A 25,874-nucleotide genomic window follows, 5' to 3' on the forward strand; every position below is an offset into this window, starting at 1 on the left:
AATAATAATAATAATAATAATAATAATAATAATAATAATAATAATAATAAACAATGTAGATATAATTACATTTTTTTAAAAAATGAGAGTATTTGAGTTACAGGGACCTCAGTGGTCAACTCAATATCTGAACTGACTTTGGTGCCACTAATACCTTCATAAGCTGGTGTCTATATTTGGTAGAATAAAAGAATTCAATGTCTTACATATTTTTGTGTATTTCATGTACTGCATATTTTGTCATTAAAACTATCTAGGAAAAAGACACTAATTAGGGTGCCTCTAGAGTAGACCTAATGCAGTTTGACACCACTCTAACTGCCATAATTACATCCTACAGAATCCTGGGATTCATTGTTTCGTGAGATACCAGCACTATTTGGCAGAGAAGGCTAAAACAAATCCCTTGTAAAGCTACAAATCTCAAGATTCTATAGGATTTTATAGGATGTAGCTATAGCACTTAGTGCTGTCAAACTGCATTATTTCTACAGTGTAGATGCACACCTAGATCACAACAATCACTATTACTATTATTCTTATTGCAATAAGAATTACTATTACTACTCATAATGATGTGGATAATGATGATAACAATAGTTTTCTTCTTCTTTTTCTTCTTTGTAAATTCCAGGAATAGAAATTAGGAACCCATCAGCTCTCATAAATTGTCAGATCGCTGGCTCTCTTCATTCTCAAATGACTTTGGTCCTCATGTAACAAAACACTGGATATTTCCATAAGGATGAATTTATATGACTAACATACACAAATATAGTATTTGCATTTTCTTAATACAGCCCAATAAGCTGCCAATGTCAGAACAAGGCCATTCAAGGGAAATTCTGAATTATTTTTTTATATTGTGCATTTTTATGAGGAGAAAATAATTGTGCATACATGTTACAAGGACCTATTGGATTATTTTGAAGCTCCAAGCTATAGCAGATACATGATGCAAAAACTGTCTGCAGGATTTGCCCCTGCTGGTGCCCCTGCCTTTTAGATGTGCATTAACTGCTGCAGAGACCTACAATATATTGGAGAGAGGCAGAAGAGCTGGCGGGATTCTGCTGGGTAGAGGCTGACATGACAGATGCTGCTCCAAGGGGGGAAAGGAAGAGAAGGCAAGATTGTGCTGAACCTGGAATCAGCTCGAAGCTAAGAGAGTCAGCTGAGGTTTTTCTTTTCTTTTTTGTAGCACAGTGGAGGGAAATTTAATCTTTGGGGGAAATGTTGTGGTAGCTCATGTGAAACTGATTTGGGACTTGGTGGGATGTGAATATTTTTGGAAAAAAATAAAATGAAGGGAGATTTGATGTTCAATTTGATAGATCTGATGTCTGTGGCTCACATCCCATCACGGCTCTCTCTCTCTGGGGTGTTTTTTTCTTTTTCTTTTTCTTTTTCATTTATAGTCTTGAACAAGCTGCATTCATTTCTCATCTATATATTCTGTAAAACTGGAGCTAGGTTTCAGTAACTAACGTAGCAGACAATGAGTTGTTTTGATGACTACAAATCAAACTATCTCTCCCTGGAATACATTTTGTGGCTCTGGGCAAGTTTCTTGTACATGTTGTCCAGTAACCTTTTTTTCATAACGGCCATATGGCCCTGAGAGACTTACAAGTAGGTTAGGAGGGTAAGAGTGTTTTCCTTGTGCTTAATAATAATAATAGGTTTTGCTTGCCCATCAGTCTCCATTCTTTCTTTCCTTGGGAAACTCCATCAGGAGCATACTTCTCAAAGTGTGCAGGGGCTTATTCTGCACAAAAGGTAATGTGTTTTCTCCATGTGGAGAAAACTCACATGGATTTCTGCTCAGAAGAATTCCTGGGCTCACTTTGGAATGTAAGACTATGGGGAGAATACTGTACAAAAATACTTATATGCATCCCATAGCAGAGAAAAAACTCCAGAAAGAGTTTGTTCTTGCATGTAGCAATGGGTACTGTGGTGTGCTGGGAATGGCTCAGTGCATGAGTATGACTGTTAGCCATTTCCACTATATGGACAGACCATCTATCACAGCCTTAGGGATAAACATTTCAAGAAAGTAGAATCATTATTATAATAATGTTATGTACTGGATTAAATCTAGCAGCAGAAGTCAGGTGGTTTAGAGTCATGATCACACGCTTGCACTACTGCTTCATCATGTTCTTCTCACCCCCACATCAAGTCAATCATCTTCCAGTATATTCCCTTAACAGCTCTCAAAATGTTTAGTATGGGTAAATTTCAATAATTCTATAAAGGATTTTTAAAAATGCATCGTTATCTCACCCTAAAACACTGCTGGATTTGCTTCCATAATGTTGCTGTGCATCTCTTTCTCTGAAAAAGAAATGCCATGCTTAAATTCAATTCCACAAACCTGGAAAACCACATCTTGTAAAATAAAGTCTAGAAGTCTGATTGATGGTGTCTTGAACCATAATGATGTTCTTCTTTCATAATTAAAAAAAAAAGGGGGGGGGACCCCCAATGGTTTGATGATGAGGTGGGACCAAAATTTTCTTCCTCTTTAGGGACATGCAACTTATAACTAAGGGTGAGATCTAATTGTGCAAAACAGATTCCCACTCCTCTTCAACACATCTGCACTGGAGGTTGGAGAACCTCTGAAGCAGCTGTGGGGGACATGCAAAAGGATGAAGGAGAAAGAGAGGAAGGAGAGATTTTTTTTTCCTGGGACACAAGATTGAGTCCCATGCTAATAGTCAAACCTTTCCAGTGAATTGAAACACCTTTGTTTTTCACTAAGCTTGGCACTTGCGCTAGTTACAATCCAATTAAAGTACAGTAAGCCCTCCACATTAGCGGGGGTTAGGGAAACAAGACCACCCGTGAATGTGGAAAAACTACAAATAACCCCCCCCCAAATGTGGAATCCAGTTAAAGGGACAGGCAGGCAGTTGAAGAGGAGCAGGCACACATGGGCTTCTCTTCTTCACCTGCCCTCTCATCTCTTTAATTGGCTCCCCATCCCTTTCCCAGTGGCATAGCAGGCTTCCCCATGCAGCTATTCAACAGGGAAAAGGGGGAGAAGGATTGATCCTCCCCTGCCTTTCCCACTGGGATAGCAGGCTTCTGATCGAAGCAAAGGACACTCCTCAGTCCTGAATGGGAATGGCTTGGTGCCAGGCGATGGAATGGAGCCATTTTGAGGACACTTTGAGGTGCAGTAAAATGTGTTTTTTCTCAGACTCATGCGACCCTGAGTGGCCCCTTCCCATGTCCATAACGGGGGCAGGGGGAATGAGTCTGATAAGATTCCTAGATAGCTTAGGACTCAGGTACTTAAATGTGTACTTGATGCATTAATGAGCTACCCAGGATTTAAGATGAGCTGGGAAATTTTTATTATCTGTGCCCAGGTGTAATGTGGCCGATAAGAATGACAAATGTGGCAGGGCCTTCTTGTCAGTTACTTTTCATTTATGGAACATTCTTCTATTAGAGATAGGGATGCCATATCCCGGCTGCGCCCGTAATTGTTTTGGGGGTACTGGCCTGGTCCTGGTCCGGTTCACTCTATAATCCCGGGTTTGGGCCCGGGCCAGCAGCCATTGCCACGGCCACTAATGCGCGCAACCGGCCGAGCCACCAATCTCCTCCTCCCCCCCCACCGCTGCCTCCTGGGCGCAGCTGCACAGCCCTCCACCTCCTCCTCTGTCTCCTCCGCACGGCCACGCCACCCACCTCCTCCTCCAACGCCTGCTCTGTGCCATGCGCGGCCCACAGCAGTTGCTGGGGGCAATGCCTGGTTGTGCGTGTGCGCGTGCATGCACTTATAGGGAACACTTGTCCCCTTGAGGCTGGCTGGCCAATGCCAGAGCAGCTGGGGTGGAGCTGTTTCCAGCCCCACTCTGCCATTGGCCAGCTTCAAGGATGAGGTGGAACTTTGGAGGAGGAAGAGGAGGAGTGAGACTCTGGGCCAGCCAAGGGGAGGGAAAAGTGCCCTTTCTTGGCGCATGGCAAGGAGGAGGGGGAAACAGGAGGAGGAGGAAGAAGAAGAGGATGAGGTGGGTGCCCATTTTCAAAGGTCCCCCCCCCAAAGTGCGCTTTCTGTGTGTTTTGGGTGCTTTTAATGCTAACAGGTCTGCCTTGTTTTAACAATAGCCATGTTAAGTAAAGCTATGTGAAATGCCCAAATGTGCTGTTGTGTGTGTTTTGGAATGGAGGGGGGTGGTTTGGCCAGAAAGGGAAGTACATTTCTGCCGTCTGTCTAGGAATAATGCCAAAATGTCCTCCATTTTGATCATGCCTAAGAAACATGCATTTATATTAACATTTTTTAAAAATCATCAAATTTTTTCGTGTGTCCTCCTTTTTTAAAAAAATGTGTCCTACATTTGAAAATGTTGTCCTACATTTGTCCCGGTTGGGAGGTCCTGACTTAAGGCAACCCTAGTTAGAGATCAATTTGTCCCCCAAGCTTTTGTTTCTCAGATGCCCATTAAAAGCATAATTACAGGAACAAGATATCATAGAATAATGTGATTAATTTCGTTTTGCCTATTATTTTTATTGTTTTTCTATGTGTTTCTGTGTAATATTGTTGAGAAGCTAATAGCATGCAAACTAAAAAAAACTAAGCCCAGTGATAGATGGTAGCCTATATCTGCCACATTTAAATTTTGTTTAAAGTGCTACACAAGCACCTTCGTACTTGGTTGGTAAAATGCTAGTCCTCAATGACACAAGTATGGAATGATAAGTTGCATTGTTCATCATTAAAGATATTATGGGCTAGGGATGAAAATAATATTTTTCATTACAGTCATCTCTCTGTTTCCATGGATTCTTTATCCACGGATTCAAGCATTTATGGCTTAAAAATACTTGTTTTCTCCTGAAGCAGACAGAAAACTTGTAATTATTCATCTTCATATGTAAGGACGAAATAGCTGAGAATTTGCTCCTCTATCACAGGCATTTTATTCACACTTCTATACAGTATCAAAATTGATATATTACTAGGAGTAAAGACAAGGCACCAGAGTCACATATCTCCAAGTGGATCCTGCCTAGCCTATATTAGAAAAGTGTTAGTGATCAGTTTAGAAATCAGCAGAAAATAGATAGATTTTGATACTGTGGAGTATCCAGTCTTACTGAATTGCTTACAATAGTAAGTAAACATGCAATTTTTTTTACTAGCTTTGGATTTGTCTAATTCAGCTATTTATTGTTGTAACCTGCCTAGATTCCTTGTGATTGGGTGGGCTATAAATAAATAATTTATTATTATTATTATTATTATTATTATTATTATTATTATTATTATTATTATTTATCTTAGCAGGCCCCAAAAGTGGATCTGGATCTGTTCTGTTGAGCATTTGGGAACAGCCTTGGGAAGCAACACACATTTATTTTACCAGTGCTGGATTCAGCCTAACATCTTGAATCCTGAGTAACTGCAATAGTGCCTTGCTTTATGTTCCTCATCCAATAAGAATGGCTAAGGAGATCTTACAAAAGGTAACTTTATTTAGGGTATTTGTTTCTTTTATCCATGACAGTCTAGTTGAGGAAATGTTTTCTTTGGCTTTTCTGAGAACACTGAGGCAAAGATAGCTAACTATTTGCTGAACTTCCCAAACATACTAATTACAATACGTAACCTTTAGGCATTTAGAAATGTGTGTAAGGCCTTCCTGATACATCAGGTCCTTAATGTTGTGCCTGAGATAATCTACTGTTTGTATTTTACATGATTCCCATTCATTGCCTGTTTATGGATAAAGCATATGATTATATATCAAACTAATTTGCCCTTTTCTGTTTTATCTATAGAATGATTCCACTGCTTTGTAAGGGTAATCTAGTCACAAAAACTCAAGGGCCTGGATTTTTACTCAGAAAAAGGTTGTTGCACTGGGAACTCACACTGTACTCTGTGGCCACCTAATTGGATCCTACATCAGCAGGACAAACCCTTTTATCAAAACAGATGGTCAACCCTGTCAGAGCTGTTACCAAATAACACCTGCTTGGAAAAAGCACTTAAAAATGCATTTGAGTTAATATCCTGGTACCCCGGGATACGAATGCGCCGCGTTACGAAATTCCGGGTTACGAAAAAATCCATTAAAAAAAAAACTGTTCCGGGTTACGAAGGTTATTTCGGGTTACGAAAAAAAAATTTGGTGCTTTTCGGCGCTTTTTCGCACCAAATCGCGGCTTTCGCTATTAGCGCCTATGGGGCTTCGGCTTGCGAATGCTTTTCGGGTTACGAATGGCGCCGCGGAACGAATTAATTTCGTAACCCGGGGGAGCCCTGTATACTATAATTCCCAGTGTAATATGTGAAATGTAGGTCATTATTCTTAGTAGACCAAATAGGCAGCACACACACTGGTGGACAGACAAAGAAATTGAGCCATGCAAACGACGCAACACCACTGTCTGACCAACTCCCAGCTGATCGCACTTGGACCGGCGTAATGTTAAAGACACACCATGTTTCAAAAAGGAAATGTGAGAAGCACACAGTGCCCTTCCTGACATATCGCTCTTGGACCCAGCCACCAGCTCCCCCAACCTGAATGCAAAACAATTTGCATTCGAAACTCTAAAAGTCTGTGATGATCCATGTTCATTTCTTCTCTGGATAGGCTATTCTTTTGTAAGCCAACTGCAATTCACTGGGGTCCTTTTCAGATGATAAAATATTAATGCATTTATGCACTAAAAACATCTGTGCTAACTGGAATCAAATGTTGGTAGTATTTTATACTACTCCTGCTTAATGCTAGAGGTTCTGGACAAAAAAAATGCTACTCATTAGGACTTTTCCTTTTTAAGAAAGGAAAGTTGTGCAGTCCAATGTTTTAGAGCAGGAATATATAGCATATAAGAACCTATAAGAAAAAGAAAAGATTTGTGAAGCTCCCATATATTAGGTCCAACAGGGTAGTTTTTCAGCTACTAAAGCAAGAAGCAGGAGATTATGTGCCCAGCAGATGTTGTTGGAGTTCAAGACCCAGTGACTTTATCCAGTATTGCTGATGGAGAAGACAGCTGGAAATTGCAGTCTAACAATATCTGAATGGCCATAATTTCTACTCATTTCTAAAGAGTAAAATGAAACCTCTATAAATATTTCAGAAAACAGCAAAGTCATATGAACTATACAATTTGTCCTCAATGATGTTACAAGCAGCAAGGAAGAGGTGCCCATGACATAAATAGACCTTCAAATCCACACAATTCCCATAGTAGTAAATGCTGGGTGTTTCTAATCTAGAGTGATAGCCGTTTTTCTCTGTGAAAGTAAAAACAGTCAAGAATCCTCTAGCACTATAGAGACATAATAAATAAAATAATAATAAAATTTTTATTTTTATACCGCCCTTCCAAAGATCAGGGCGGTTAACAACAAGATAAAATCAATACAATACACAGAACAACAATCACATACATCAAAAATTATATACAAATACAATAAAAACAGAATAAAATCCCCGTTAGCCAATCTTCTTGCCAATAAAGAGGAAGGGAGACCTATTAGGACTTTAATCGGGGAATGCAGCATGGAATAGGAAGGTTTTTAAATCCCTTCTAAATTGAGCCAGGGAGGTGGCCGAGCGGAGCTCTGTGGGCAGCGTGTTCCAAAGGGCCGGGGCGGCGATGGTATATGTCTTCCTCGTAGTGGAGGTAAGCCTAGCCCCTGGAACCCTAAGTAGTTGCTGCCCAGAAGTTCTGAGGGTGCGGGACGGAATATACGGGGAGAGGCGGTCCTTCAGGTATCCTGGGCCCAAGCCATGTAGGGCTTTATAGGTAATTACCAACACCTTATATTGTGCCCGGAAGCGAATAGGCAGCCAATGCAGGTCTTTTAGCACTGGTGTAATATGGCTGGCCCTGGAAGTACCAGTGATCAGCCTGGCTGCCATATTCTGTACCATTTGTAGCTTCCGGGTTTGATATAAGGGTTGCCCCATGTAGAGTGCGTTGCAGAAATCCAATCTCGAGTTTACCAGAGCGTGTACCACAGTTTCAAGGTCCCTCTGGGCCAGGTATGGGCGCAGCTGGCGAATAAGCCGAAGCTGATAACAGGTGTTCTTGACCGTCACATTCACCTGAGCAGTCAGGTGAAGCGACGAGTCAAGAAGCACCCCCAAACTGCGCACGGAGTCCTTCACAGGAAGCGTGATCCCGTTCAGGATAGGTGGAACCACCGCCATTCCTGGACCAGGGGAACCTATCACAAGTACCTCCGTTTTCTCTGGATTCAGTCTAAGTCGGTTTTCCCTCATCCAGCCCATTACTGACTCCAGGCACGCCACAAGAGGAGAGACACCATCCTTGGTCACTGCATCAGTCGGAGACATAGAGAAGATTATTTGGGTGTCATCAGCGTACTGATAACCCCGCGCCCCATGTCTCCGGATGATCTCTCCCAGCGGTTTCATGTAAATGTTAAATAGCATGGGAGACAGAATGGCTCCTTGAGGGACCCCAGTTTAACCACTGGAGCGCAGTGCCCCCGATTCCCACCTCTGCCAGGCGCCCCAGAAGGATACCATGGTCTATGGTATCGAAAGCCGCTGAGATGTCCAAGAGCACCAACAGGGACACGCTTCCCCTGTCGATGCCCAGACGGAGATCATCGACCAAGGCGACCATGGCCGTCTCAACCCCATAACCCGCCCGAAAGCCAGTTTGAAATGGGTCCAGATAATCCGTTTCATCCAAGACCGACTGAAGCTGGATTGCAACCGCCCTCTCGATCACCTTCCCCAGAAATGGCAGCAGCAAAACTGGCCGATAATTATTATGTACCAGGGGGTCGAGGGAGGGCTTTTTTAGTAAAGGTTTTACAATGGCCAATTTTAGATCAGATGGAAATTGCCCTTCCCTCAAGGATGTATTAATGATCCGGCGTAACAATAAAGTTACTGCCGGTCCCCCCTGAGCCGCTAGCCATGAGGGGCAGGGATCAAGAGAGCAGGTTGTCTTCCAAACATTTCCGAGGATCTTGTCCACATCATCGGTACTTACCAACTCAAACCGATCCAGTTTAATGGAGTCCACGGAGGCTCTGGACGCCTCTACCCTAGGTTCTGCTCGAATGTCGGCGTTAAGACCTGCGCTTATCCGAGAGGTTTTATCCGCGAAGAAGTTATTAAATTGGTCGCAGCAGGCCTTAGAAGGTTCAAGGATCTGGTTCGGGGCGGGAGGGAGCTGAGTCAGCTCCCTGACCACCCTGAACAACTCTGCTGGACGCGACTCCGCGGACGCGACACGAGCACCATAGAACGAGTTCTTAGCTGCTCGTATCGCCTCTCCGTAGTCCTCTAACAGTTGGTCTAGGAGAGCCTTGTCGTATAAGCGAAGGTGTTTCCGCCAACGGCACTCTAGCCGTCGCAGTTCCCGCTTCCTTGCCCGGAGATCTTCCGTGTACCAGGGCTTACGCTTGGAGGCGGGTCTGAGAGGGCGCTTGGGAGAGATACTGTGTATAGCCCTAGAGAGACCGGTATTCCAGATACCAGCCAGGGCATCAACAGAGTCGCCGTCACTTCCAACCATGTATCCCTCTAGGGCTTCCTGGAACCTTTTGGGTTCCATCAGCCTTCGAGGGTGGACCATTCTAATAGGTCCGTCACCCCCGGGGGGGATCTGGGTAGAGACCTTGATTTTTGCCTCCACCAGGAAATGATCCGTCCATGACAGGGGGGAAATATTAGTTATTTCCGCCCATGGATTTTCCGCATCCGAACAGAAGACCAAATCAAGGGTATTACTCGCAGAATGCGTAGGACCCACAATCAGCTGGGACAGGCCCATGGCCGCCATGGTATCCATGAATTCCCGAGCCGCACCGGATGGAACGTAACTGGCCGTGAGGGAGATGTTGAAGTCGCCCAGGACAAGTAGCCTGGGCGTCTCCAGCATCAGCTCAGCGACCAGCTGTGTCAGCTCGTTAAGGTAGTCCGTTAGCGCACGGGCTGGCCGATACACCAACAGAATCCCTAGACTGTCCCTCGCCTTTAGGGTCAGGTAAATACACTCAATATAGGACGTCTGTCGGATGTGGTTCCTGGTAAGGGACAAGGTGTTCCTATGTATCAAGGCCACACACCCCCCCCACCCACCTAACCTGGGCTGGTCCTTCACCGAGAGAACCCAGCAGGCAGGGCCTGAGCCCACACAGCGTCTCCTTCAGGCCCAAGCCAGGTCTCGGTAATGCAAGCCAGATCGCAGTTATAATCCTCCAACAAATCATGGAGGATGTGGGACTTGTTGTTAATCAATCTGGCATTGCACAGGAGCAGCGACAGGGTTTGTGGCACGGTTGGAATGACCCTCAGGTCCCTTAGGTTGGGAGGGGGACAGGAAGGGGAGATAGATATGAAGCATCGATCTCGCCTTCCCCTGGAACGCAAGTCCCTTCTCCCACCGCCATACCTCCCCCTGCCCCACACTACCTCAATGGGAGCTCCGCTTGTAACGATGTTATCCCCCCCTCCCCAGCCCATGCATCCCCCGCATCCATAACCTCCCCTCACCCTTCTCCAGCAATTGGAAGAGCAGAGGTTAGCCATCCTCTGCTCTAAGGCTAACATTTACACAGCCTCCCTAAGTCCTGTGAGAGCTGCGCAGCTGCGCGGTGGTAGCGCTGCGGAGTCTCTCCAGTCCGTGGGCGGCTCCCCTGGGGCAGTGCGCAGATGCGCACCTCCGACACCCCGGGAGGAAGCCGCCCGGCAGAACGCGGCTCTGGCAGCGGTGGTCCAGTAGGGAAGGAGGCAGAGGGGGCGTGGCAGGAAGGCCCGGTCTCCCGGCTTTTATGCACACCGCTCCCACCAGTGTGTCTCTTCCTTGCCTTCCCCCCAGGTGTCCCTTAAAGTGCCCATTCTCCGGCTGCCGCAAAAACGCCGAGGCCAGATAAACAGAGTCCTGCAGCAGTCCCCTTTCCAGTCCGTGGGCGGCTCCCCTGGGGCGGTGCGCAGATGCACACCTCCGACACCCCGGGAGGAAGCCGCCCGGCAGAACGCGGCTCTGGCAGCGGTGGTCCGGTGGGGAGGGAGGCAGAGGGGGCATAAATGTTAATGAGCAACTGGTCAACATTTCCAACTGAAGAAAAAGTTCATTTTTTGTAAGACACTGTAATTAGAAAGCTGCAGAAACTACAACAACTTTCCAGAAAGAAGCATGCTTTTCATGTAACAACTGAAAACAGTAAGCCTGGTATAAATAGTGAACTGAAAATCATGGTCTTCATAGGGCATATGAAATATTCTTCCATTTGTAAAAAAAATGGAAATCATCCACATGTTCCTAGATGATGCAGCAGAAACCAAAGAAAACAGGATTCTACCCACAAAATGGCCAACCAGTTGCCTATGGGACATTCACAAGCAAAATAGGAATGCAATAACACCCATCAGATTGTGTTCCCCAGCAAATGGTATATAAAAGCATACTACCTTCAAACATCAAGGTATCCAGAACAACACCAAGAACAGCTCAGATCCCCAGATATGTGAAAGTGAGATTTCCTTTGTCCCTGTGCACCTCACTTTATACTCTCCCTCAGGGGAGAAAGAACATGGAACACCTAAGCATTCATTCAGGACAAGGGATGCTTGTATTCTATTGAAAGATAGGACAAACAATTCAATATTGTTCAGACTTTCCTTCGCATCACAGTTATCACAGACTGGTGATAACTGTTTGGATTTTCTGAACTGATTAGGGTTATGTACAAACTTAGATTTACAACTGAAAAGGGTTGTGCTGCCCCATAAATAGCGAGAGTGAAAGGGTTTGCATAATTAATGAGGAGTATAAGATGAAAATAAATATCAATACAGTAATAATTAGCTTTGATGTTTACAGTATATAAGTAGTGTGTTAAAACTATAATGTCATAAAAATTGTGGCCATGCTTATCAGTCCTAGCACAATCATTTGAGGCCATGGCTTCCTAATTAGAAATGGCAGAGATTCATCAGTTTTGTTCTTAGCCTAGCCTTTTAATGAACAAATCTGTGCATGTCTACTGAAAGTTAACCCCTGCTGAGTGTATCAGGAATTATTCTCAGGAAATTTGTATAAAGCTGCAACCTTATATTTTCTTTAATTGCCCTGATATGTGTGCCAATATCCCCCCCCCCCAAGTTATTAGCGTTTCATTGAAAGTACCAGCTGTCTCTTATTGAGACTGTCTCAAGATAGTCTTACAACTACCTTGTTCTCCATGCCTGTTGAAAAATTTTGTCTTTCTGCCAGAGGCATTTGCTGCTTCTTAGATATATGAAGATCATGTGCTTTGGGTTCACTAAACTTGATGACTATATATCATACACTAGCCATGTTGTTTTCCGACCTATTTTTTCCCCATTGCTGCCTGGGTCTATCTTTTGTTGGCCCTTTGCATATGGCTCTGGTGGACAACAGATTCCATTTTAACTGTTTGCTTCTTATGGGGTCCAGGCCAAAGAACAAACCAGTATTTCCCCATCTAGTTCTGTCAGGTTTTTCTCCTATTTAGCAAGCCTTTTTGACTTTCTGTTCTGTCTTTTTCTTGGTTCTCAAGAACCAGTTCAAGATAATGTCTGGCTAAATGTTCTAATTCACTATTTAATTAACTTGCTGCAAACCCAATGGGTGACCTTGGGCAAGTCATATGCTCTTAGCCTCAGGGGGAGGCAATGGCAAACCTCTTCTTAACAAATCTTGCCAAGAAAACCCCATGACAGGTTCTCTGTAAGCTGGAAATGACTTGAAAGCACACAACAACAACAACAATCAAGCCTCCAACTAGCCAGCCATCTTTAGCTCTGTGGCTTTACCATTTTGAGCCTAAATGTAGTCCAGATACAGACAGATTTTAAAATAGCCTAATTCTATAAAATTGTTCTTCCATTTCAGCTTCTGAAAGGAGGAAAAAACACTTTGGCTTTATGAATATAATTGATTTTCCAGTGCTAGATATAGAAACATTTTACTGTCACACTTCTGTTCCTCTGTAAAAGAGGATCATATTAATGATCATATGGTCAGAGGAACAAAGTCAAACATTTCTTACTGTGGTTCTCCTTAATAGTCTAAGAATGGAAAGAACACAAATTCTATAGAGGTACTTCGATTTTACATACTGGCTTCCTGTCGTGCATTCTTCCTATTTCAACATCATTGTTTAATCTCACAGACAGCTTTTCATACCTTTTTATATAGCAAGATGCAAAGGAAGGGAGGGTTTGTTCCTATACAGTAGTGTGTGGAACACAGAATTGCAATGGGCTACTTTGCAGATAAGGCAATCTGAAGCCATTGACACTTCTGCTTCAAACACCTATTAAAACAGGGGTTCTTAACCTGTGCTCCACAGACTACCATGGGGTTTTGGGATAGATTTCAGGGGGGTCCATAAACTTAGATTGAATTTTTTTTACCAACTTCTCTAACTGAAATTTAGTACAGTACTTCCTTCACATATGAATGTAGTCAACAAATTAGAGTATTATTTTTAGCACCTGTGACTTTGTCACCAATGGGAATCACAGGGATTTTCATATGACATTACATTAATATTCCCTATCTACAATTGTTTGTGGGTCAATACAGAGATACTTGGGGAAGCCTGGGAGTTCTGATGGGCATGTGAGGAACTGATGTAGTTTTGGCATGATTTGGAGACAACCCAAACACTTCACTTTTTTTGAGCTCTGGGAGACTGACAAGGGATTCTGAGGGCCCCAAAAGTAGGCTGAGGGGCTGTCTGTGGCTCTTGGGATATTCCCCACCTCTGACATCCTCTCCTTTCTTTTTCAGCTTCCTATATCCCTCTACAAGTATGAAAGAGCCCACTAACCTCCCAGACAAGATTTGTTGGAGAGGCTTGCAAGACTTAAGCGGAATAAGGAGTCCATTTTAATAATGGATGGGGCTGTTCTGTCAGGAGATGCAGTTGCCATTTTACCCTCAGTTATACCCTTAGTTTTTCTCTATAGGTTTCGTGTCAGTTCTAACTCTATTCAAGGTCCTGGTCTGAACATGGATATCATGTAAACAAGTAGTGTTAGAATGTGAGATTGTACAGTAAAAGACCAACTTTATAAATACAAGCCTTGGAAAAAGCAGTGTTCACACAGGATTTTTTTAAAATACCAGATTTCAATAAAACTGAATTGCTAAGTAAATTATCTAAAATGGGCAGAACACACACACACACACACAATTGTTGGTTTCCTTTGCTATCTGAATTGCATTGGAATACAAAGGCAAGAAGTAATATTGAATTAAAAACCTTGAGAGAGAAAATAGCTGCAAAGCCTTCCATATTGTCCATCACTTACATACAATGGGATTTCTAGAACATCATGCATGTACAATAGCCTTGTAAACCTGCATAAACCAAATACTGTACTTTAAAGTCTATATTTAAGGCAAATATTTTAAGACAACAGAAGACAGCACAGTAAAATGAATGTTGTCACTGCATTCTATTTAAGTTTCCCCTTTCTTCTATTTTATCAAGCTGTATTAGCACATGCAATCACACTACCACATTCCATTTACTCCCCTCTTTGGACAGTGACTGGGTTGAGGTACAAGCCAGGAACGGTGGGAACCCTGGCTCATCCAACACAAGAAGCATATTGGTGCTGGCAAAACAAACTACAGAGCTTTGTAATCCAAAGGCAGGTGCTTTTCCCTCTCTAGTTTGTTTCTATCCCAACAAAGCAGAGGAAACCAAAAACAAATCCACATTTATTTTTCTGTGGCACACCATTTTTTCCCTCCCAGGACAGCTATTGTCAAGATAGATTCTATCAATATATATGTGAAGGCAAAATGTTTAAAACTCCAGTCTGCATCAATTTTCTGCAAGTGTATGCTGAATATAATCTGTAATTTTGTTGTCTACTCACCCAGGTTGAAGAAATGTTTCTAAAGATATATTCTATTAGTATATATGTGAAGGCAAGATTTTTTAAATTTCAGTCTGCATCAATTTGTGCAAATGCATGCTGAATATAATCTACAATTTTGATGTCTACTCACTCAGGTTTAAGAAACATTTCTAAAGTTCTTCATGGTCTGTTTGGGATTTTAACATTCAATATAAAGGGCTGTTATATGCAAACTATGCTACAGTAGTGTAGTATCTAGTGTTTACTCCTCAGTAATAGTCAGTAATGATGGAGTCCAAAAGCACCAGTTCCAACACACAGTCTTTGAAGATGATGCTGTATTCCTACCCTTTTATTTCTCTGCCCTCCCATCAAAGATATTTGGATGGGGACCAAAAATTAAATTTCAGATCAATGCAATGTAATGCATTTGGTTTATGGAACATAATAATAAAAGAACCTGTTAGACCTAGAGGCATCAAATGTAAGATACAGGTGACATGCTTATATCTGGTATGGTAGTGAAACAATAAATTAGGAATTTAAAAACCACTCAATAAGAAGACAATCAAACAATATGGAATACAATCAAACAAAAATTCTACATAGGCATTCCACTATGGCTTTCCACTCAGGAGGCCTTTTTTGGTCAATGGGCCAAGGGTAATGACTAGATAAAGTATAAGGATTTGTTAAAAAGAGATGTTAATGGGAAACTAGAAATAAGAACAAAGGAAGAACTAGAAAGACTGGGTAAAAAAATACAATGGTTTGGGTATCTGCAGATGAAATCTAAATTTAAAGAAGACGTAGCAAAGAATGAGTTTGAAGAACAACAAAACCCTATAGATAAGACATTATGGGGAAAAGATGCTGGGAAGGTATCCAAATTGTATAAACTGTTACTAACAAGATAGTTGAAGCAGAAGACAGTGACCACAGGCATGATAAAATGGGCTCAGGAATTTGGACACACTATTTTATTTGATGACTGGGAAAAAGCCTGAGAAGAAACAAGTAAATTTACAGTATCCCAGGACCTCAAAGAAAATTATATAGAAATTGTCAACAGATGGTACTACAGTGCACCCGCGTTATACACCGGCATATTTTATGCAGATTCCAGGATACGGTGGAAGCTGCGACAGAAGTGAGGGAGGTGCACACTGGAAGGAAACAATGGCGTGTGCTCCTACAGTGTGCGCCCGGCCGACGCACCGACGCAGGCACGAACCCCATTCATTTGAATGGGGCTTGAACATCTGTGTTTTTTCCTTTACGCAGGGGGATCCGGAACGGATCCCCCGCATAAGGGAAGGGCGGGCTGTATATACCAAAGAGGATAGCTAAAATATAATAAATGTTGGAAGTGCCATGAAACAATTGGCTCATATTATCATGTTTGGTGGTCATACCCTGAAGTTAAAAAATACTGGCTTAGCAATAGCAAGTACATCTCTATACCACTTATCAGTGCACTTAAGCACTCCCTAAGTGGTTTACAAAGTGTAAGCTAATTGCCACCAACAATCTGGGTACTCATTTTAATGACCTTGGAAGGATGCAGGCCTGAGTCGAGCTTGAAACCTTTTGCTGGTATTGAACTCACAACCTTATGGTTTGTGAGTGAGTGGCTGCAGTACAGGCATCTAACTACTGCACCATCAGGGCTCTTACAATACATAAAGCTATGCAAGATATATTGGAGACTAATTTTTCTTGTGTTCCTGAGTTTTACTTATTAAATATGACTTCTTTTATGGGATCAGAAACAGAGAAAACATATTGTAGACTGGTATTGTATTTAATAACTGCCGCCAGATTACTGTCAGAAAAATTCAGACAGATCTGGTACCTTTAGAGTATTTAGGCTCCTTCCCCTGACTACGGGGGGCTATAACTATTAAGTAATAGTCTCATATGGCTATAAGGGATAACGTTATTAATTAATTAGAAAGCTAATAAATCATTCTTTTCCCAACTCACCTGGAGCAACAATTTGCAGATCGTGGTTATGGGTGACGCAAGGATGGATGCTATGTTCCACATGCAGGGGCTGTTTCTCCTTCCCAGAAGCCCATGTGGTTTTCCTCAGTGCTGGCATGAAGCAAAAAGATCAACAGCCTGGTTGGCTAGCTAGGATAAAGGCTCTGGAGCAAGTAAATGCCTCACTTAAGTCCACTTCAAGCCCATATAAGCTCTCCCCCCAACCAATGCCAACATTATTCAAAGTCTTCCTCTCTTTGATTTTTGCAGAATCACAGAGTTGAAGAATTACAATGTTTAGGTCACAAGATCCAAATCTCTCAATCTAGTTCATGACTAGATTATAAAAACGTAGTTCAAATAATTTCAAGCAGTGGCAACCACTTCCATCGTCTTGGAATGGGATGATCTTCTCTGCATCTAAACGATCCTTCTGTATTTACATAAGATACCGCAAGGCACTTCTAAACTGACCCAAGTACAGTAATTGCATTTTGAAACTCTTAAACTTGAGATGTTTGGTAGGATCCATGTCGGAATCCGTAAAATAAAGATAGATATGGAGATGAGATTTTAGGTAAGGGAGAAAAAGAAAGCAATGGAAAGGTTTTTGATGGTGTGGGCAAAAATGGGATTTTCAAAAATTTGTGCACTTCTTTCCTTCTCTCCAAAGCTGAAAATAGGGACAAGGAAGGATGAGCAGAAGTAAAATCATTGTGGGTATTTTTTTTTCTTTTAGCTTTATCCTGGTAAAGCTTTTAGTGTGGGCATGTACCGTATATACTCAACAGTAAGTCAACCTCATGTATATGTCAAAGGCAAATTTTGGGGCCAAAAGTATAGATTTGGATATGACCGATGGATGTTGAGGGTAAAACTTAGGGGCACATAACAAAGGATGTAAAGCATGAAGCAAAGGAAAACAATGCCAAAGAACTTACAAAATTCTAGCAGGCATAACTGTTTGTGCTCACACTAAAGGCTGGATGGATGAGAAAGTAGAGCAGGGTCAATGTTTTCAAGACAAATTAGACTCTTGCCTTTCACCAAGGGGTGGTTCCTTTTTTAAAAGTAAGAGTTAAAGTACAGTACTTACATTGACCCATGGATAAGTAGACTCAGTTTTTGGGTCAATTTTTTGTCTTAAATTTCTAGACTTAGACATGAGTATATAAGAGTAAAGGTATTCCCCGCTGACAAGGTTGTCAAGTCGTGTCTGACCATAGGGGGCGATGCTCATCTCCGTTACTAAGCCAAAGAGCCAGTGTTGTCAGAGACTACTCTGTGATTATGTGGCCAGCATGCTTGCACAGAACACTGCTTACCTTCCCACCAAAGTGGTACCTATTTATCTACTTGCATTTGCATGCTTTCAAACTGCCATGCTGGAAGTAACCTAAATTCAAATGGCAACGTAACATAAACTTAATTCCTACCCTCAACATAAATAGAATCAAACTAAAGTTCTTTAGATTATTAATAGCTAACTCAGTGTATTGGCCATTTCTTTCTAATTTTCCTGCATCTGCGATGGATTGGCCACAGGATTCATTTATGTCAGCTTATTTCAATTCTTGTCTCCCCCAACTTCTTGTAACTAAGGCAAAGAAAGAAAGAAAGAGCTTCTTAGTAGATTGCCCCCCACCCACCCCCCCAAAACCCAAGCAGAACCTGAACTGGACTGAACCTTTATATATCCCCAAACCTACATTAGAACAGAAACTCAGCATTTATTCAAAAATCTTCACAAGCAATAGTACAGGTAAGCTTCATTTTATAAAGTAGATGTGTTCCTGGGCATTACTTCTTTAACAAAAAATTGGGTACCAGAGGCATGAAAAAAAATAAGGAGAGATTCTTACATGATGGAGAAAACAAGAGTGGTCCAACATATTTCAGATAACATTTTATTCAAAACTAACAATGTGCACATGTGGTATGAAACAACCAAGTCAGAAAACCTGACTTGGAGAGATGGTGTGACTGGGGTGAGGCTCTGTGGGAGGAAAAAGGTGAGACCCCAGGTTTTTTTTAAAAATCAAATAAAAAATAAAAATTTTAATTTTTTTTAAAATTTCTTTTAAAAAAATCACATGTTATCAAATTTTCTCTTTTACCACATGAAATTAAATCCATCTGTCAGGGATGCTTTGACTGTGATTTCCTGCATGTCAGTGGGTTGGACTGGACAGCCCTTGTGGTCTCTTTCAACTCTACGATTCTATGATTCTATGTTGGAAACTAAATCAGAACAGAGAATTTGAAAATTCAGGTTCTGTTTAGAATCATAGAATCAAAGAGTTGGAAGAGACCACAAGGGCCATCCAGTCCAACCCCTGCCATGCAGGAACTCTCAATCAAAGCATCCCCAACAGATGGCCATCCAGCCTCTGCTTAAAGACCCCCAAGGAAGGAGACTCCACTACACTCCAAGGGAGTGTGTTCCACTGTTGAATAGCCCTTACTGTCAGGAAGTTCCTCCTAATGTTGAGGTGGAATCTCTTTTCCTGTAGCTTGCATCCATTGCTCCAGGTTGCTAAAGTTGTTATTACACAAAGTATTGCTGTTGTTGTTGTGTGCTTCAAGTTGTTTCCATCATATGTGACCCTAAGGCAATCCTATCACAGGGGCTTTTTGGCAAGATTTGTTCAGAGGGGGTTGCCTTTGCCTTCCTTTGAGAATGAGAGAATGTGACTTGCCCAAGGTCACACGATGGGTTTCCATGTGGAGCAGGGATTCAGACCCTGGTCTCCAGTCATGATTCAATGCTTAAACCACTACACTGCTTTGGCTTTATGTCATATGTAATTTACTAGCTCCAAACAAAACATATCACACAGGGAATTCTTCTGGAAGACCTGTTTCTTCTTCTTTTTTGAACAGGCTTAGAGTCTGTCTGAGTTTCTCAGTCCTGTACTACTAGGAAATGGACCTGGAACCAACAGGTAGACTGAAGGTTTACTACTATGAGGCTGAAATCTACTGTACCATATTGTGGAGGAGGAAAAACAGCCGCTGGAAGAGAGGCAAGGATACAATTTTTGTGGATTGCCAAATGCTTCTTTCATACAGTAGTGAGGGCTTTAGCTGTCCAAGTCACTTTTGAAAGCTTCTCCATTACCAATCTTTCAACTAAGGGGCCACCATTATTCCTCCTATTATGCAACATATTACCATTTAAAAAAAGTCGACATGCTTTTGGAAACCAACTCTATAAGAAAATAGCTTTTAACAGTATGCAGAACTGTATTTATTTCTTTGACTTCTGGTGGTCCTAAGAATGAGATAACTCCAAGTCACCCTGGTTATCAACAGCTCTGCTCAGTTCTTGCAGATTCGGGGCTGTGGCTTCCTTACTTGAGCGTATCAATCTGCAATATGGTCTTCCTCTTTTCCTATGGCTTCCTAGCTTACTAAGCATTATTGTCTTTTCTTCTGAGTCATGTCTTCTTGTGATATGTCCTAAGTATGACAGTCTCAGTTTAGTCATCTTGGCTTCTAGGGGGAGTTCAGGCTTGATTTGCTCTAAAACTCATTTGTCTTTTTAGCACTACACAGTATCCATAGAGCTCTTCTCCAGCACCCCATTTCAGATGAGTTACTTTTAATTCCTATCAGATTTCTTCTCTGTCTAGCTTTCACAACCATACATAAAAACCGAAAATACGGTGGCATGTATATTCCTGTCTTAGTATTCAATTATATATCTTTATACTTCAGGATCTTGTGTTCTTCTTCATAATTCTCTTCTGATTTCTTGACTGCAGTCTCCATTCTGATTATTGATTGTGCCAAGTTATGGAAAATCTTAAACTATTTCAATGTCTTCATCTGCTTTGAAGTTATATAAATCATCTGAGGTCATTATTTTTGTTTTCTTAACATTCAAGTGTAAACCTGCCTTTGGTCTGTAGCGCTTTATAAATAACAACAACAACAACAACAACAATAACAGTCACGATGAGCATGTAGTATCACAGGGATATAAACCTCTGAATTATATATATAAATCTGCATTATAAATCTCCCATCTCACATGAAGCTGTTAGTAGACTCAGATGTGTCAAACAGTGTTATACTGTTTCTCTCACTGAAAAATCCAGCTGTTTCCTTCAGAAAAGTGTGAAGCTGGTAACACTGTGATAGCAGGCTCCTGCAGTCTTCAAATCAATCAGGATTGTAAATTTGCAAATGTGTCTGTCCTCTTCTCTTCCTCATTATATACCTGTTTTTAAATCTTGTTTTTAAGGTTGAAATGGCTTATCCTTGCCCATAAAATCATAGAATCATAGAGTTGGAAGAGACCGTATGGGCCACCCAGTTCAACCCCCTGCCACGCAGGAAATCCAAATCAAAGCATCCCCGACAGATGGCCATCTAGCCTCTGCTTAAAGACCTCCAAGGAAGGAGACTCCACTACACTCCGAGGGAGTGTGTTCCACTGTTGAACAGCCCTTACTGTCAGGAAGTTCTTCCTAATGTTGAGGTGGAATCTCTTTTCCTGTAGCTTGCATCCATTGTTCCGGGTCCTGTTCTCTGGAGCAGCAGAAAACAAGCTTGCTCCCTCCTCAATATGACATCCTTTCAAATATTTAAACAGGGCTATCATATCACCTCTTAACCTTCTCTTCTCCAGGCTAAACATCCCCAGCTCCCTGAGTCGTTCCTCATAGGACATGGTTTCCAGACCTTTCACCATTTTAGTCACCCTCCTTTGGACACACTCCAGTTTCTCTATATCCTTTTAAAATTGTGGTGCCCATGTGATTCATTTATTTAAATGAGTAACCAGTCATGTTGTGGAGAGGGCTCATAGGGCAGAAGCCCTAGAAATTTTTGAACAGCAGAGACTATGACATCATTTGTCACCCATCTTGCACTTCTCTGTTCCCTGTGAGTTTAAATGCAATACCCAGAATAGCTGAAGTGAAAATGGATCTTCTCAGCAATGATGAATATTAAAACTATTCTATTTATATTCTGGAGTATTTGGAGGTGGCTTAGTCTCAAAATCCATTCACTTTATAAAAGACCTGCACTTACAAAAGACTAGTGGATGAAGATAACTAGAAATTAGAGAGAGAATGAGAATATGAGAGCTTCTTGTCTGTTTCAGCTTTCCCTGGAGGTGTCACTATCTGGACTGTGATGATAAAGGCCTACACTTCAAAACTTACCACTATACCACTGTCATTAACTTGTTATTTCATCACTCCCAAGTACTCAATAACTTAATGCATAATTAACACACAATTAACAGATTAGTGTCAGTGTTATTTTTAAAACACAAAACAATAAAAATGGCCAAAATGAAAGAAAAAAATCCAAGATCTTATCATTTCTGCAATAACAATTAAATGTTATTTAAATTCTGCAAAAAATTAATGTTTGCTAGTTTTAATTAAAATATTTTAAAGCAATCATATTGTTTTTAAAGGGAACAATAACAAGGTTACTTTTAATGCATTACTCTCACGTTCTGTTCTTTACCATAGCATATATAGCTTTTTCAGATGAACGAGGAAATTTTTTTCCTCCAAACTATCATTAAAGGACAGGACATTGTCAGTTTTAGAGTTTATATTTCCCACAACATTTAGGAGTACATACAAATTTTCTGTGTTAAGTAAAATACAGTGGACCCATGGTATCTGCCTAATTCCCAATGGCATAATAAAAATTATGCCCCTTATATAAAATAGCAAATCCAGGTTTGCTTTTTGGAATTTACATATTTTTTAAATATTTCAAGCTATGGATTGTTGAATCTGTGGATAAAGAATCCTTGGATAAGGAGGGCCAACCGTATGCCTTGGACCATCAAGTCACATGTGTACATTTTAGAAAAAGCATGATGGAGAGGCAGCTATAGCAGTCTCCTGTAGTCTATATGTGTATTAAAACACACAGAGAGCTACCGGTATTTAAATGTTAGTTAAGGGAGGATCCAACACTCATATCGTGTACCCACTGACAATGCCACATGCAATGGCATGTGGACATCCTTTTTAAGTAGGGTTGCCATAATTCACAACCACCAAACTGGGACAAAACATAGAAAAATGTAGGACAAAATCAAGGATAAAATGTAGGGCAAATTGTAGGACAAAATTTAGCCCAAAATGTAGGACATTCAAAAAAATGGAGGGCACAACCAACGAAAAGTATGTGTGTGTATATATATATACAAACATATTAATATAAATCCTTATATCATAGAGATCTTGTTGCACCTCTGAGACTAAATGCATCTGAGGAAGCAGACTCTTTCAGTTAATAATAATAATAGTAGAATTAAGGGACATTAGGAGGCAGTGGTAGAGAAGGACCACGGTTCGATCTGTTGCTTGGACACCAACGTACCCCACTGGGCTAAATCACACTCTTTCAGCCTCAGAGGATGCAATGGCAACCCCTCTCTTTGCAAAGCCCTGGGGAAAGTCATTCTCACTCAACCTTAGAGGATGCAATGGCAACCCCTCCCTGAAGAAACCTTGCCAAACCCTGAGGAAATCCTTCCCTCCCTCTCCCTCCAGAAAGAGTCCTACCAGACACTGCCTGCCTCTTCCACAGCTCTCTGAAAAGCTCCTCCTCCTCCCTGCCTGGCCAATAGAGATGGCGGCCCTGGGAGCCTGGCTGCAGCCTCTCCAAACGGAGGCTGCTTGGGAAGGGGAGGCAAGAACCAGGAGTCCAACTGTCCCCGGGACAGAATGCAGAGGCCGGGCGGGACCTTCCCCAAGCAAAAAAACCGGGCAGGTCCCACCTGGAGCCATGAAATGGCAAGCCTACTTTTAAGGAAATTAAGGATATGCTTGCCACATATTATTGACTTTCACGCAATCAGGAAATAAAAGACATTTTCTTAAAATAAGGACTGTGTCTTTTAATTAAGTGAAATTTGGTAAGTATGCTTGCAAGTTCTCTGTAAATTGTAATTTGCTGCATTTCACATTTGCAGACAATGACTTGTTTTTGGATTATCATAATGCTTATTGAACTAGTGTTTGCATTATCTGAATTTGCTTCCTTTGGATGCAGCTTCATCCCTCCACTGGGTGAACAAGAGAGGAAACTAGGAAACTGCAGTTAACTATAGAACCCTATTGGCTTCCTGGTTTGTTTTGCTGCTTTTGTAAAGGAAGGAACAAAGTAGCAGTAAAGGGTCTACATGGCAGATGCAGGAAAATTGTGCTCATCCTGGCTTACTGAGCCAAGGTTTGATTGTCCAAACCTTTCTTGCTTTGTTCATATCTTTGCCATCATGTCTGGTCAGATGTATGCTGTTATTTCCATTGGAAAGTATTTTCACAAACTGCTATGCTACTTGTGTGCAGGTCAGTGATATATGGCCAGTGAGCAACTGGACCAACACCAACTGTATCTGTGGCATACCTTTCTTTGTGGAAGAAGAATCATACTTAATTGTAAAGTTGCCTCATACAGCAACTAGTCTATCCTATTATAAAACTGCCCAGGAAAAAAAGTTTAACAGTCCATATTTCTTCATTTCATTTACACCATTATTTACGTTTTCAACTACTTTATAAGTTGATCAATTCATTTATATCATCATATGGCACTATTCCTCCCTCTCCGTTTTTCTTCACAAAATATACAAAGAATTAACTTTTTCTTCAGTTTCTTCCTCAGCCTTTCATCACTTTATCTGCTTGTTAATAATAGGGCTCACTTGTCAGTCTGGAGCTGATAAGACAAATCTAAACTCCTTTGGCTATCTGATTTCTTGGATTCTGCCTCCAAGAGGCATTGCAAAAGCAAGCAGAAAGAGATTGACTCAAATATCTTGACTCTGTTCCACAGTTTCATCTGCCACACCTTCTTAATCTGCCCTTCTGTAACTGTGTTCCAGCTCTGTATCAACTTCCCATTTCAGTTCTTACAATTCTGAACGACCTTTGTCTGCTCTGCTTCCCTAATACTGGCCTGCTATGCTAAAATGCTGGATTGGTTTCTGGTCTGTACACCTACAAATGGCAGGTTGTAGTCTACGTGACTGAACATTCTTTCATACAAAAGATTCCCTAAACATAGAAAATTAGCTGCCAGTGATAAATGTTCTAATCCAACTTCCTTCCTAATATGTGATTATTCTACATTCAAGATTTTAAAAGATGTTGTATAATGGAGATTGTTTCATCAGTTTAGCTTCCAGTATGATAAAGCCCCAAACAGATTTACTACCATCACGAGACAACGATCCTATCTTTGTTAAGAATCTGAATTTACTTTGCATCCTGTCGGGATATAATTTATGGCCCATACCCAATTATCTACTAAGTCTTACCAAGACTGACTTTGGGGTGAAACAGACTGCCCCAAAGGGGTGGCTTCAAGCTGCCCCTGACAAAACCGGATTGGGGCCACAGCAATCGCACACCACGGCCCCAATCCACCTTTTTGCCGCCCGAAAAGGAGTGGCAAACAACCGGTCCTTTTTGCATTGGTAAAAAAACTGGCATTTCCACCCCACAATAGTGGGAAGCTGGCTTTAAGATCCTCCAGTGATGTGTGGCATATAAACACTGTGCAGCTGGAGCTCCCAGAAACTGCCCCCCCCAGGTAAATGGCCAGGCGGCTTGAAGCAGGCTTCCGGGTGTCTTGGGGAAATGTGTCATCTGCATGCCACGCCCCCAACCCAGCTGGAAGCCTGCTTTTTATGGTGGTTTGTTAATTTATTTGGTTGGACTATTTCTAACAGCATTTTCTATTACACAAATTAAAATTTCTAAATAATGCATTCACCACTATTCATATACTACATAAATTGTTATAATGGCTGTTTCTGGCTCTTTTAGAAATGCAATAAATGCAAAAGCTGGATTTTTTTAAAAAATAAAAATAAAAGAGCATTGTGTTCATTGCCTACTCCACCTGTTATATAAAATACAGAAAATGATATATGTTAAAATGGGTATTTTGTGATATCTCTCTGAATTGAAAATATGGCACAAACACCACATCACACAGACCTCAAAGCAGCTGTCTTTCCTA

The 25,874-nt window shown here is 41.6% G+C and overlaps 1 protein-coding gene across 1 annotated transcript in view; it reads right to left on the reverse strand.

Annotated features, from left to right (window-relative positions):
* The window catches only part of AKAP7 (A-kinase anchoring protein 7), a 90,119-nt gene that overhangs the window by 6,294 nt on the left and 57,951 nt on the right, over nt 1-25,874 (reverse strand). Inside the window, exon 4 of the mRNA XM_042456917.1 lies at nt 16,863-16,973. Within this exon, the coding sequence (XP_042312851.1) occupies nt 16,863-16,973 (111 nt within the window). The remainder of the gene's footprint in view (nt 1-16,862; nt 16,974-25,874) is intronic.

The sequence above is a fragment of the Sceloporus undulatus genome, chromosome 1, assembly GCF_019175285.1.
Source record: "Sceloporus undulatus isolate JIND9_A2432 ecotype Alabama chromosome 1, SceUnd_v1.1, whole genome shotgun sequence".
NCBI lineage: Eukaryota > Metazoa > Chordata > Lepidosauria > Squamata > Phrynosomatidae > Sceloporus > Sceloporus undulatus.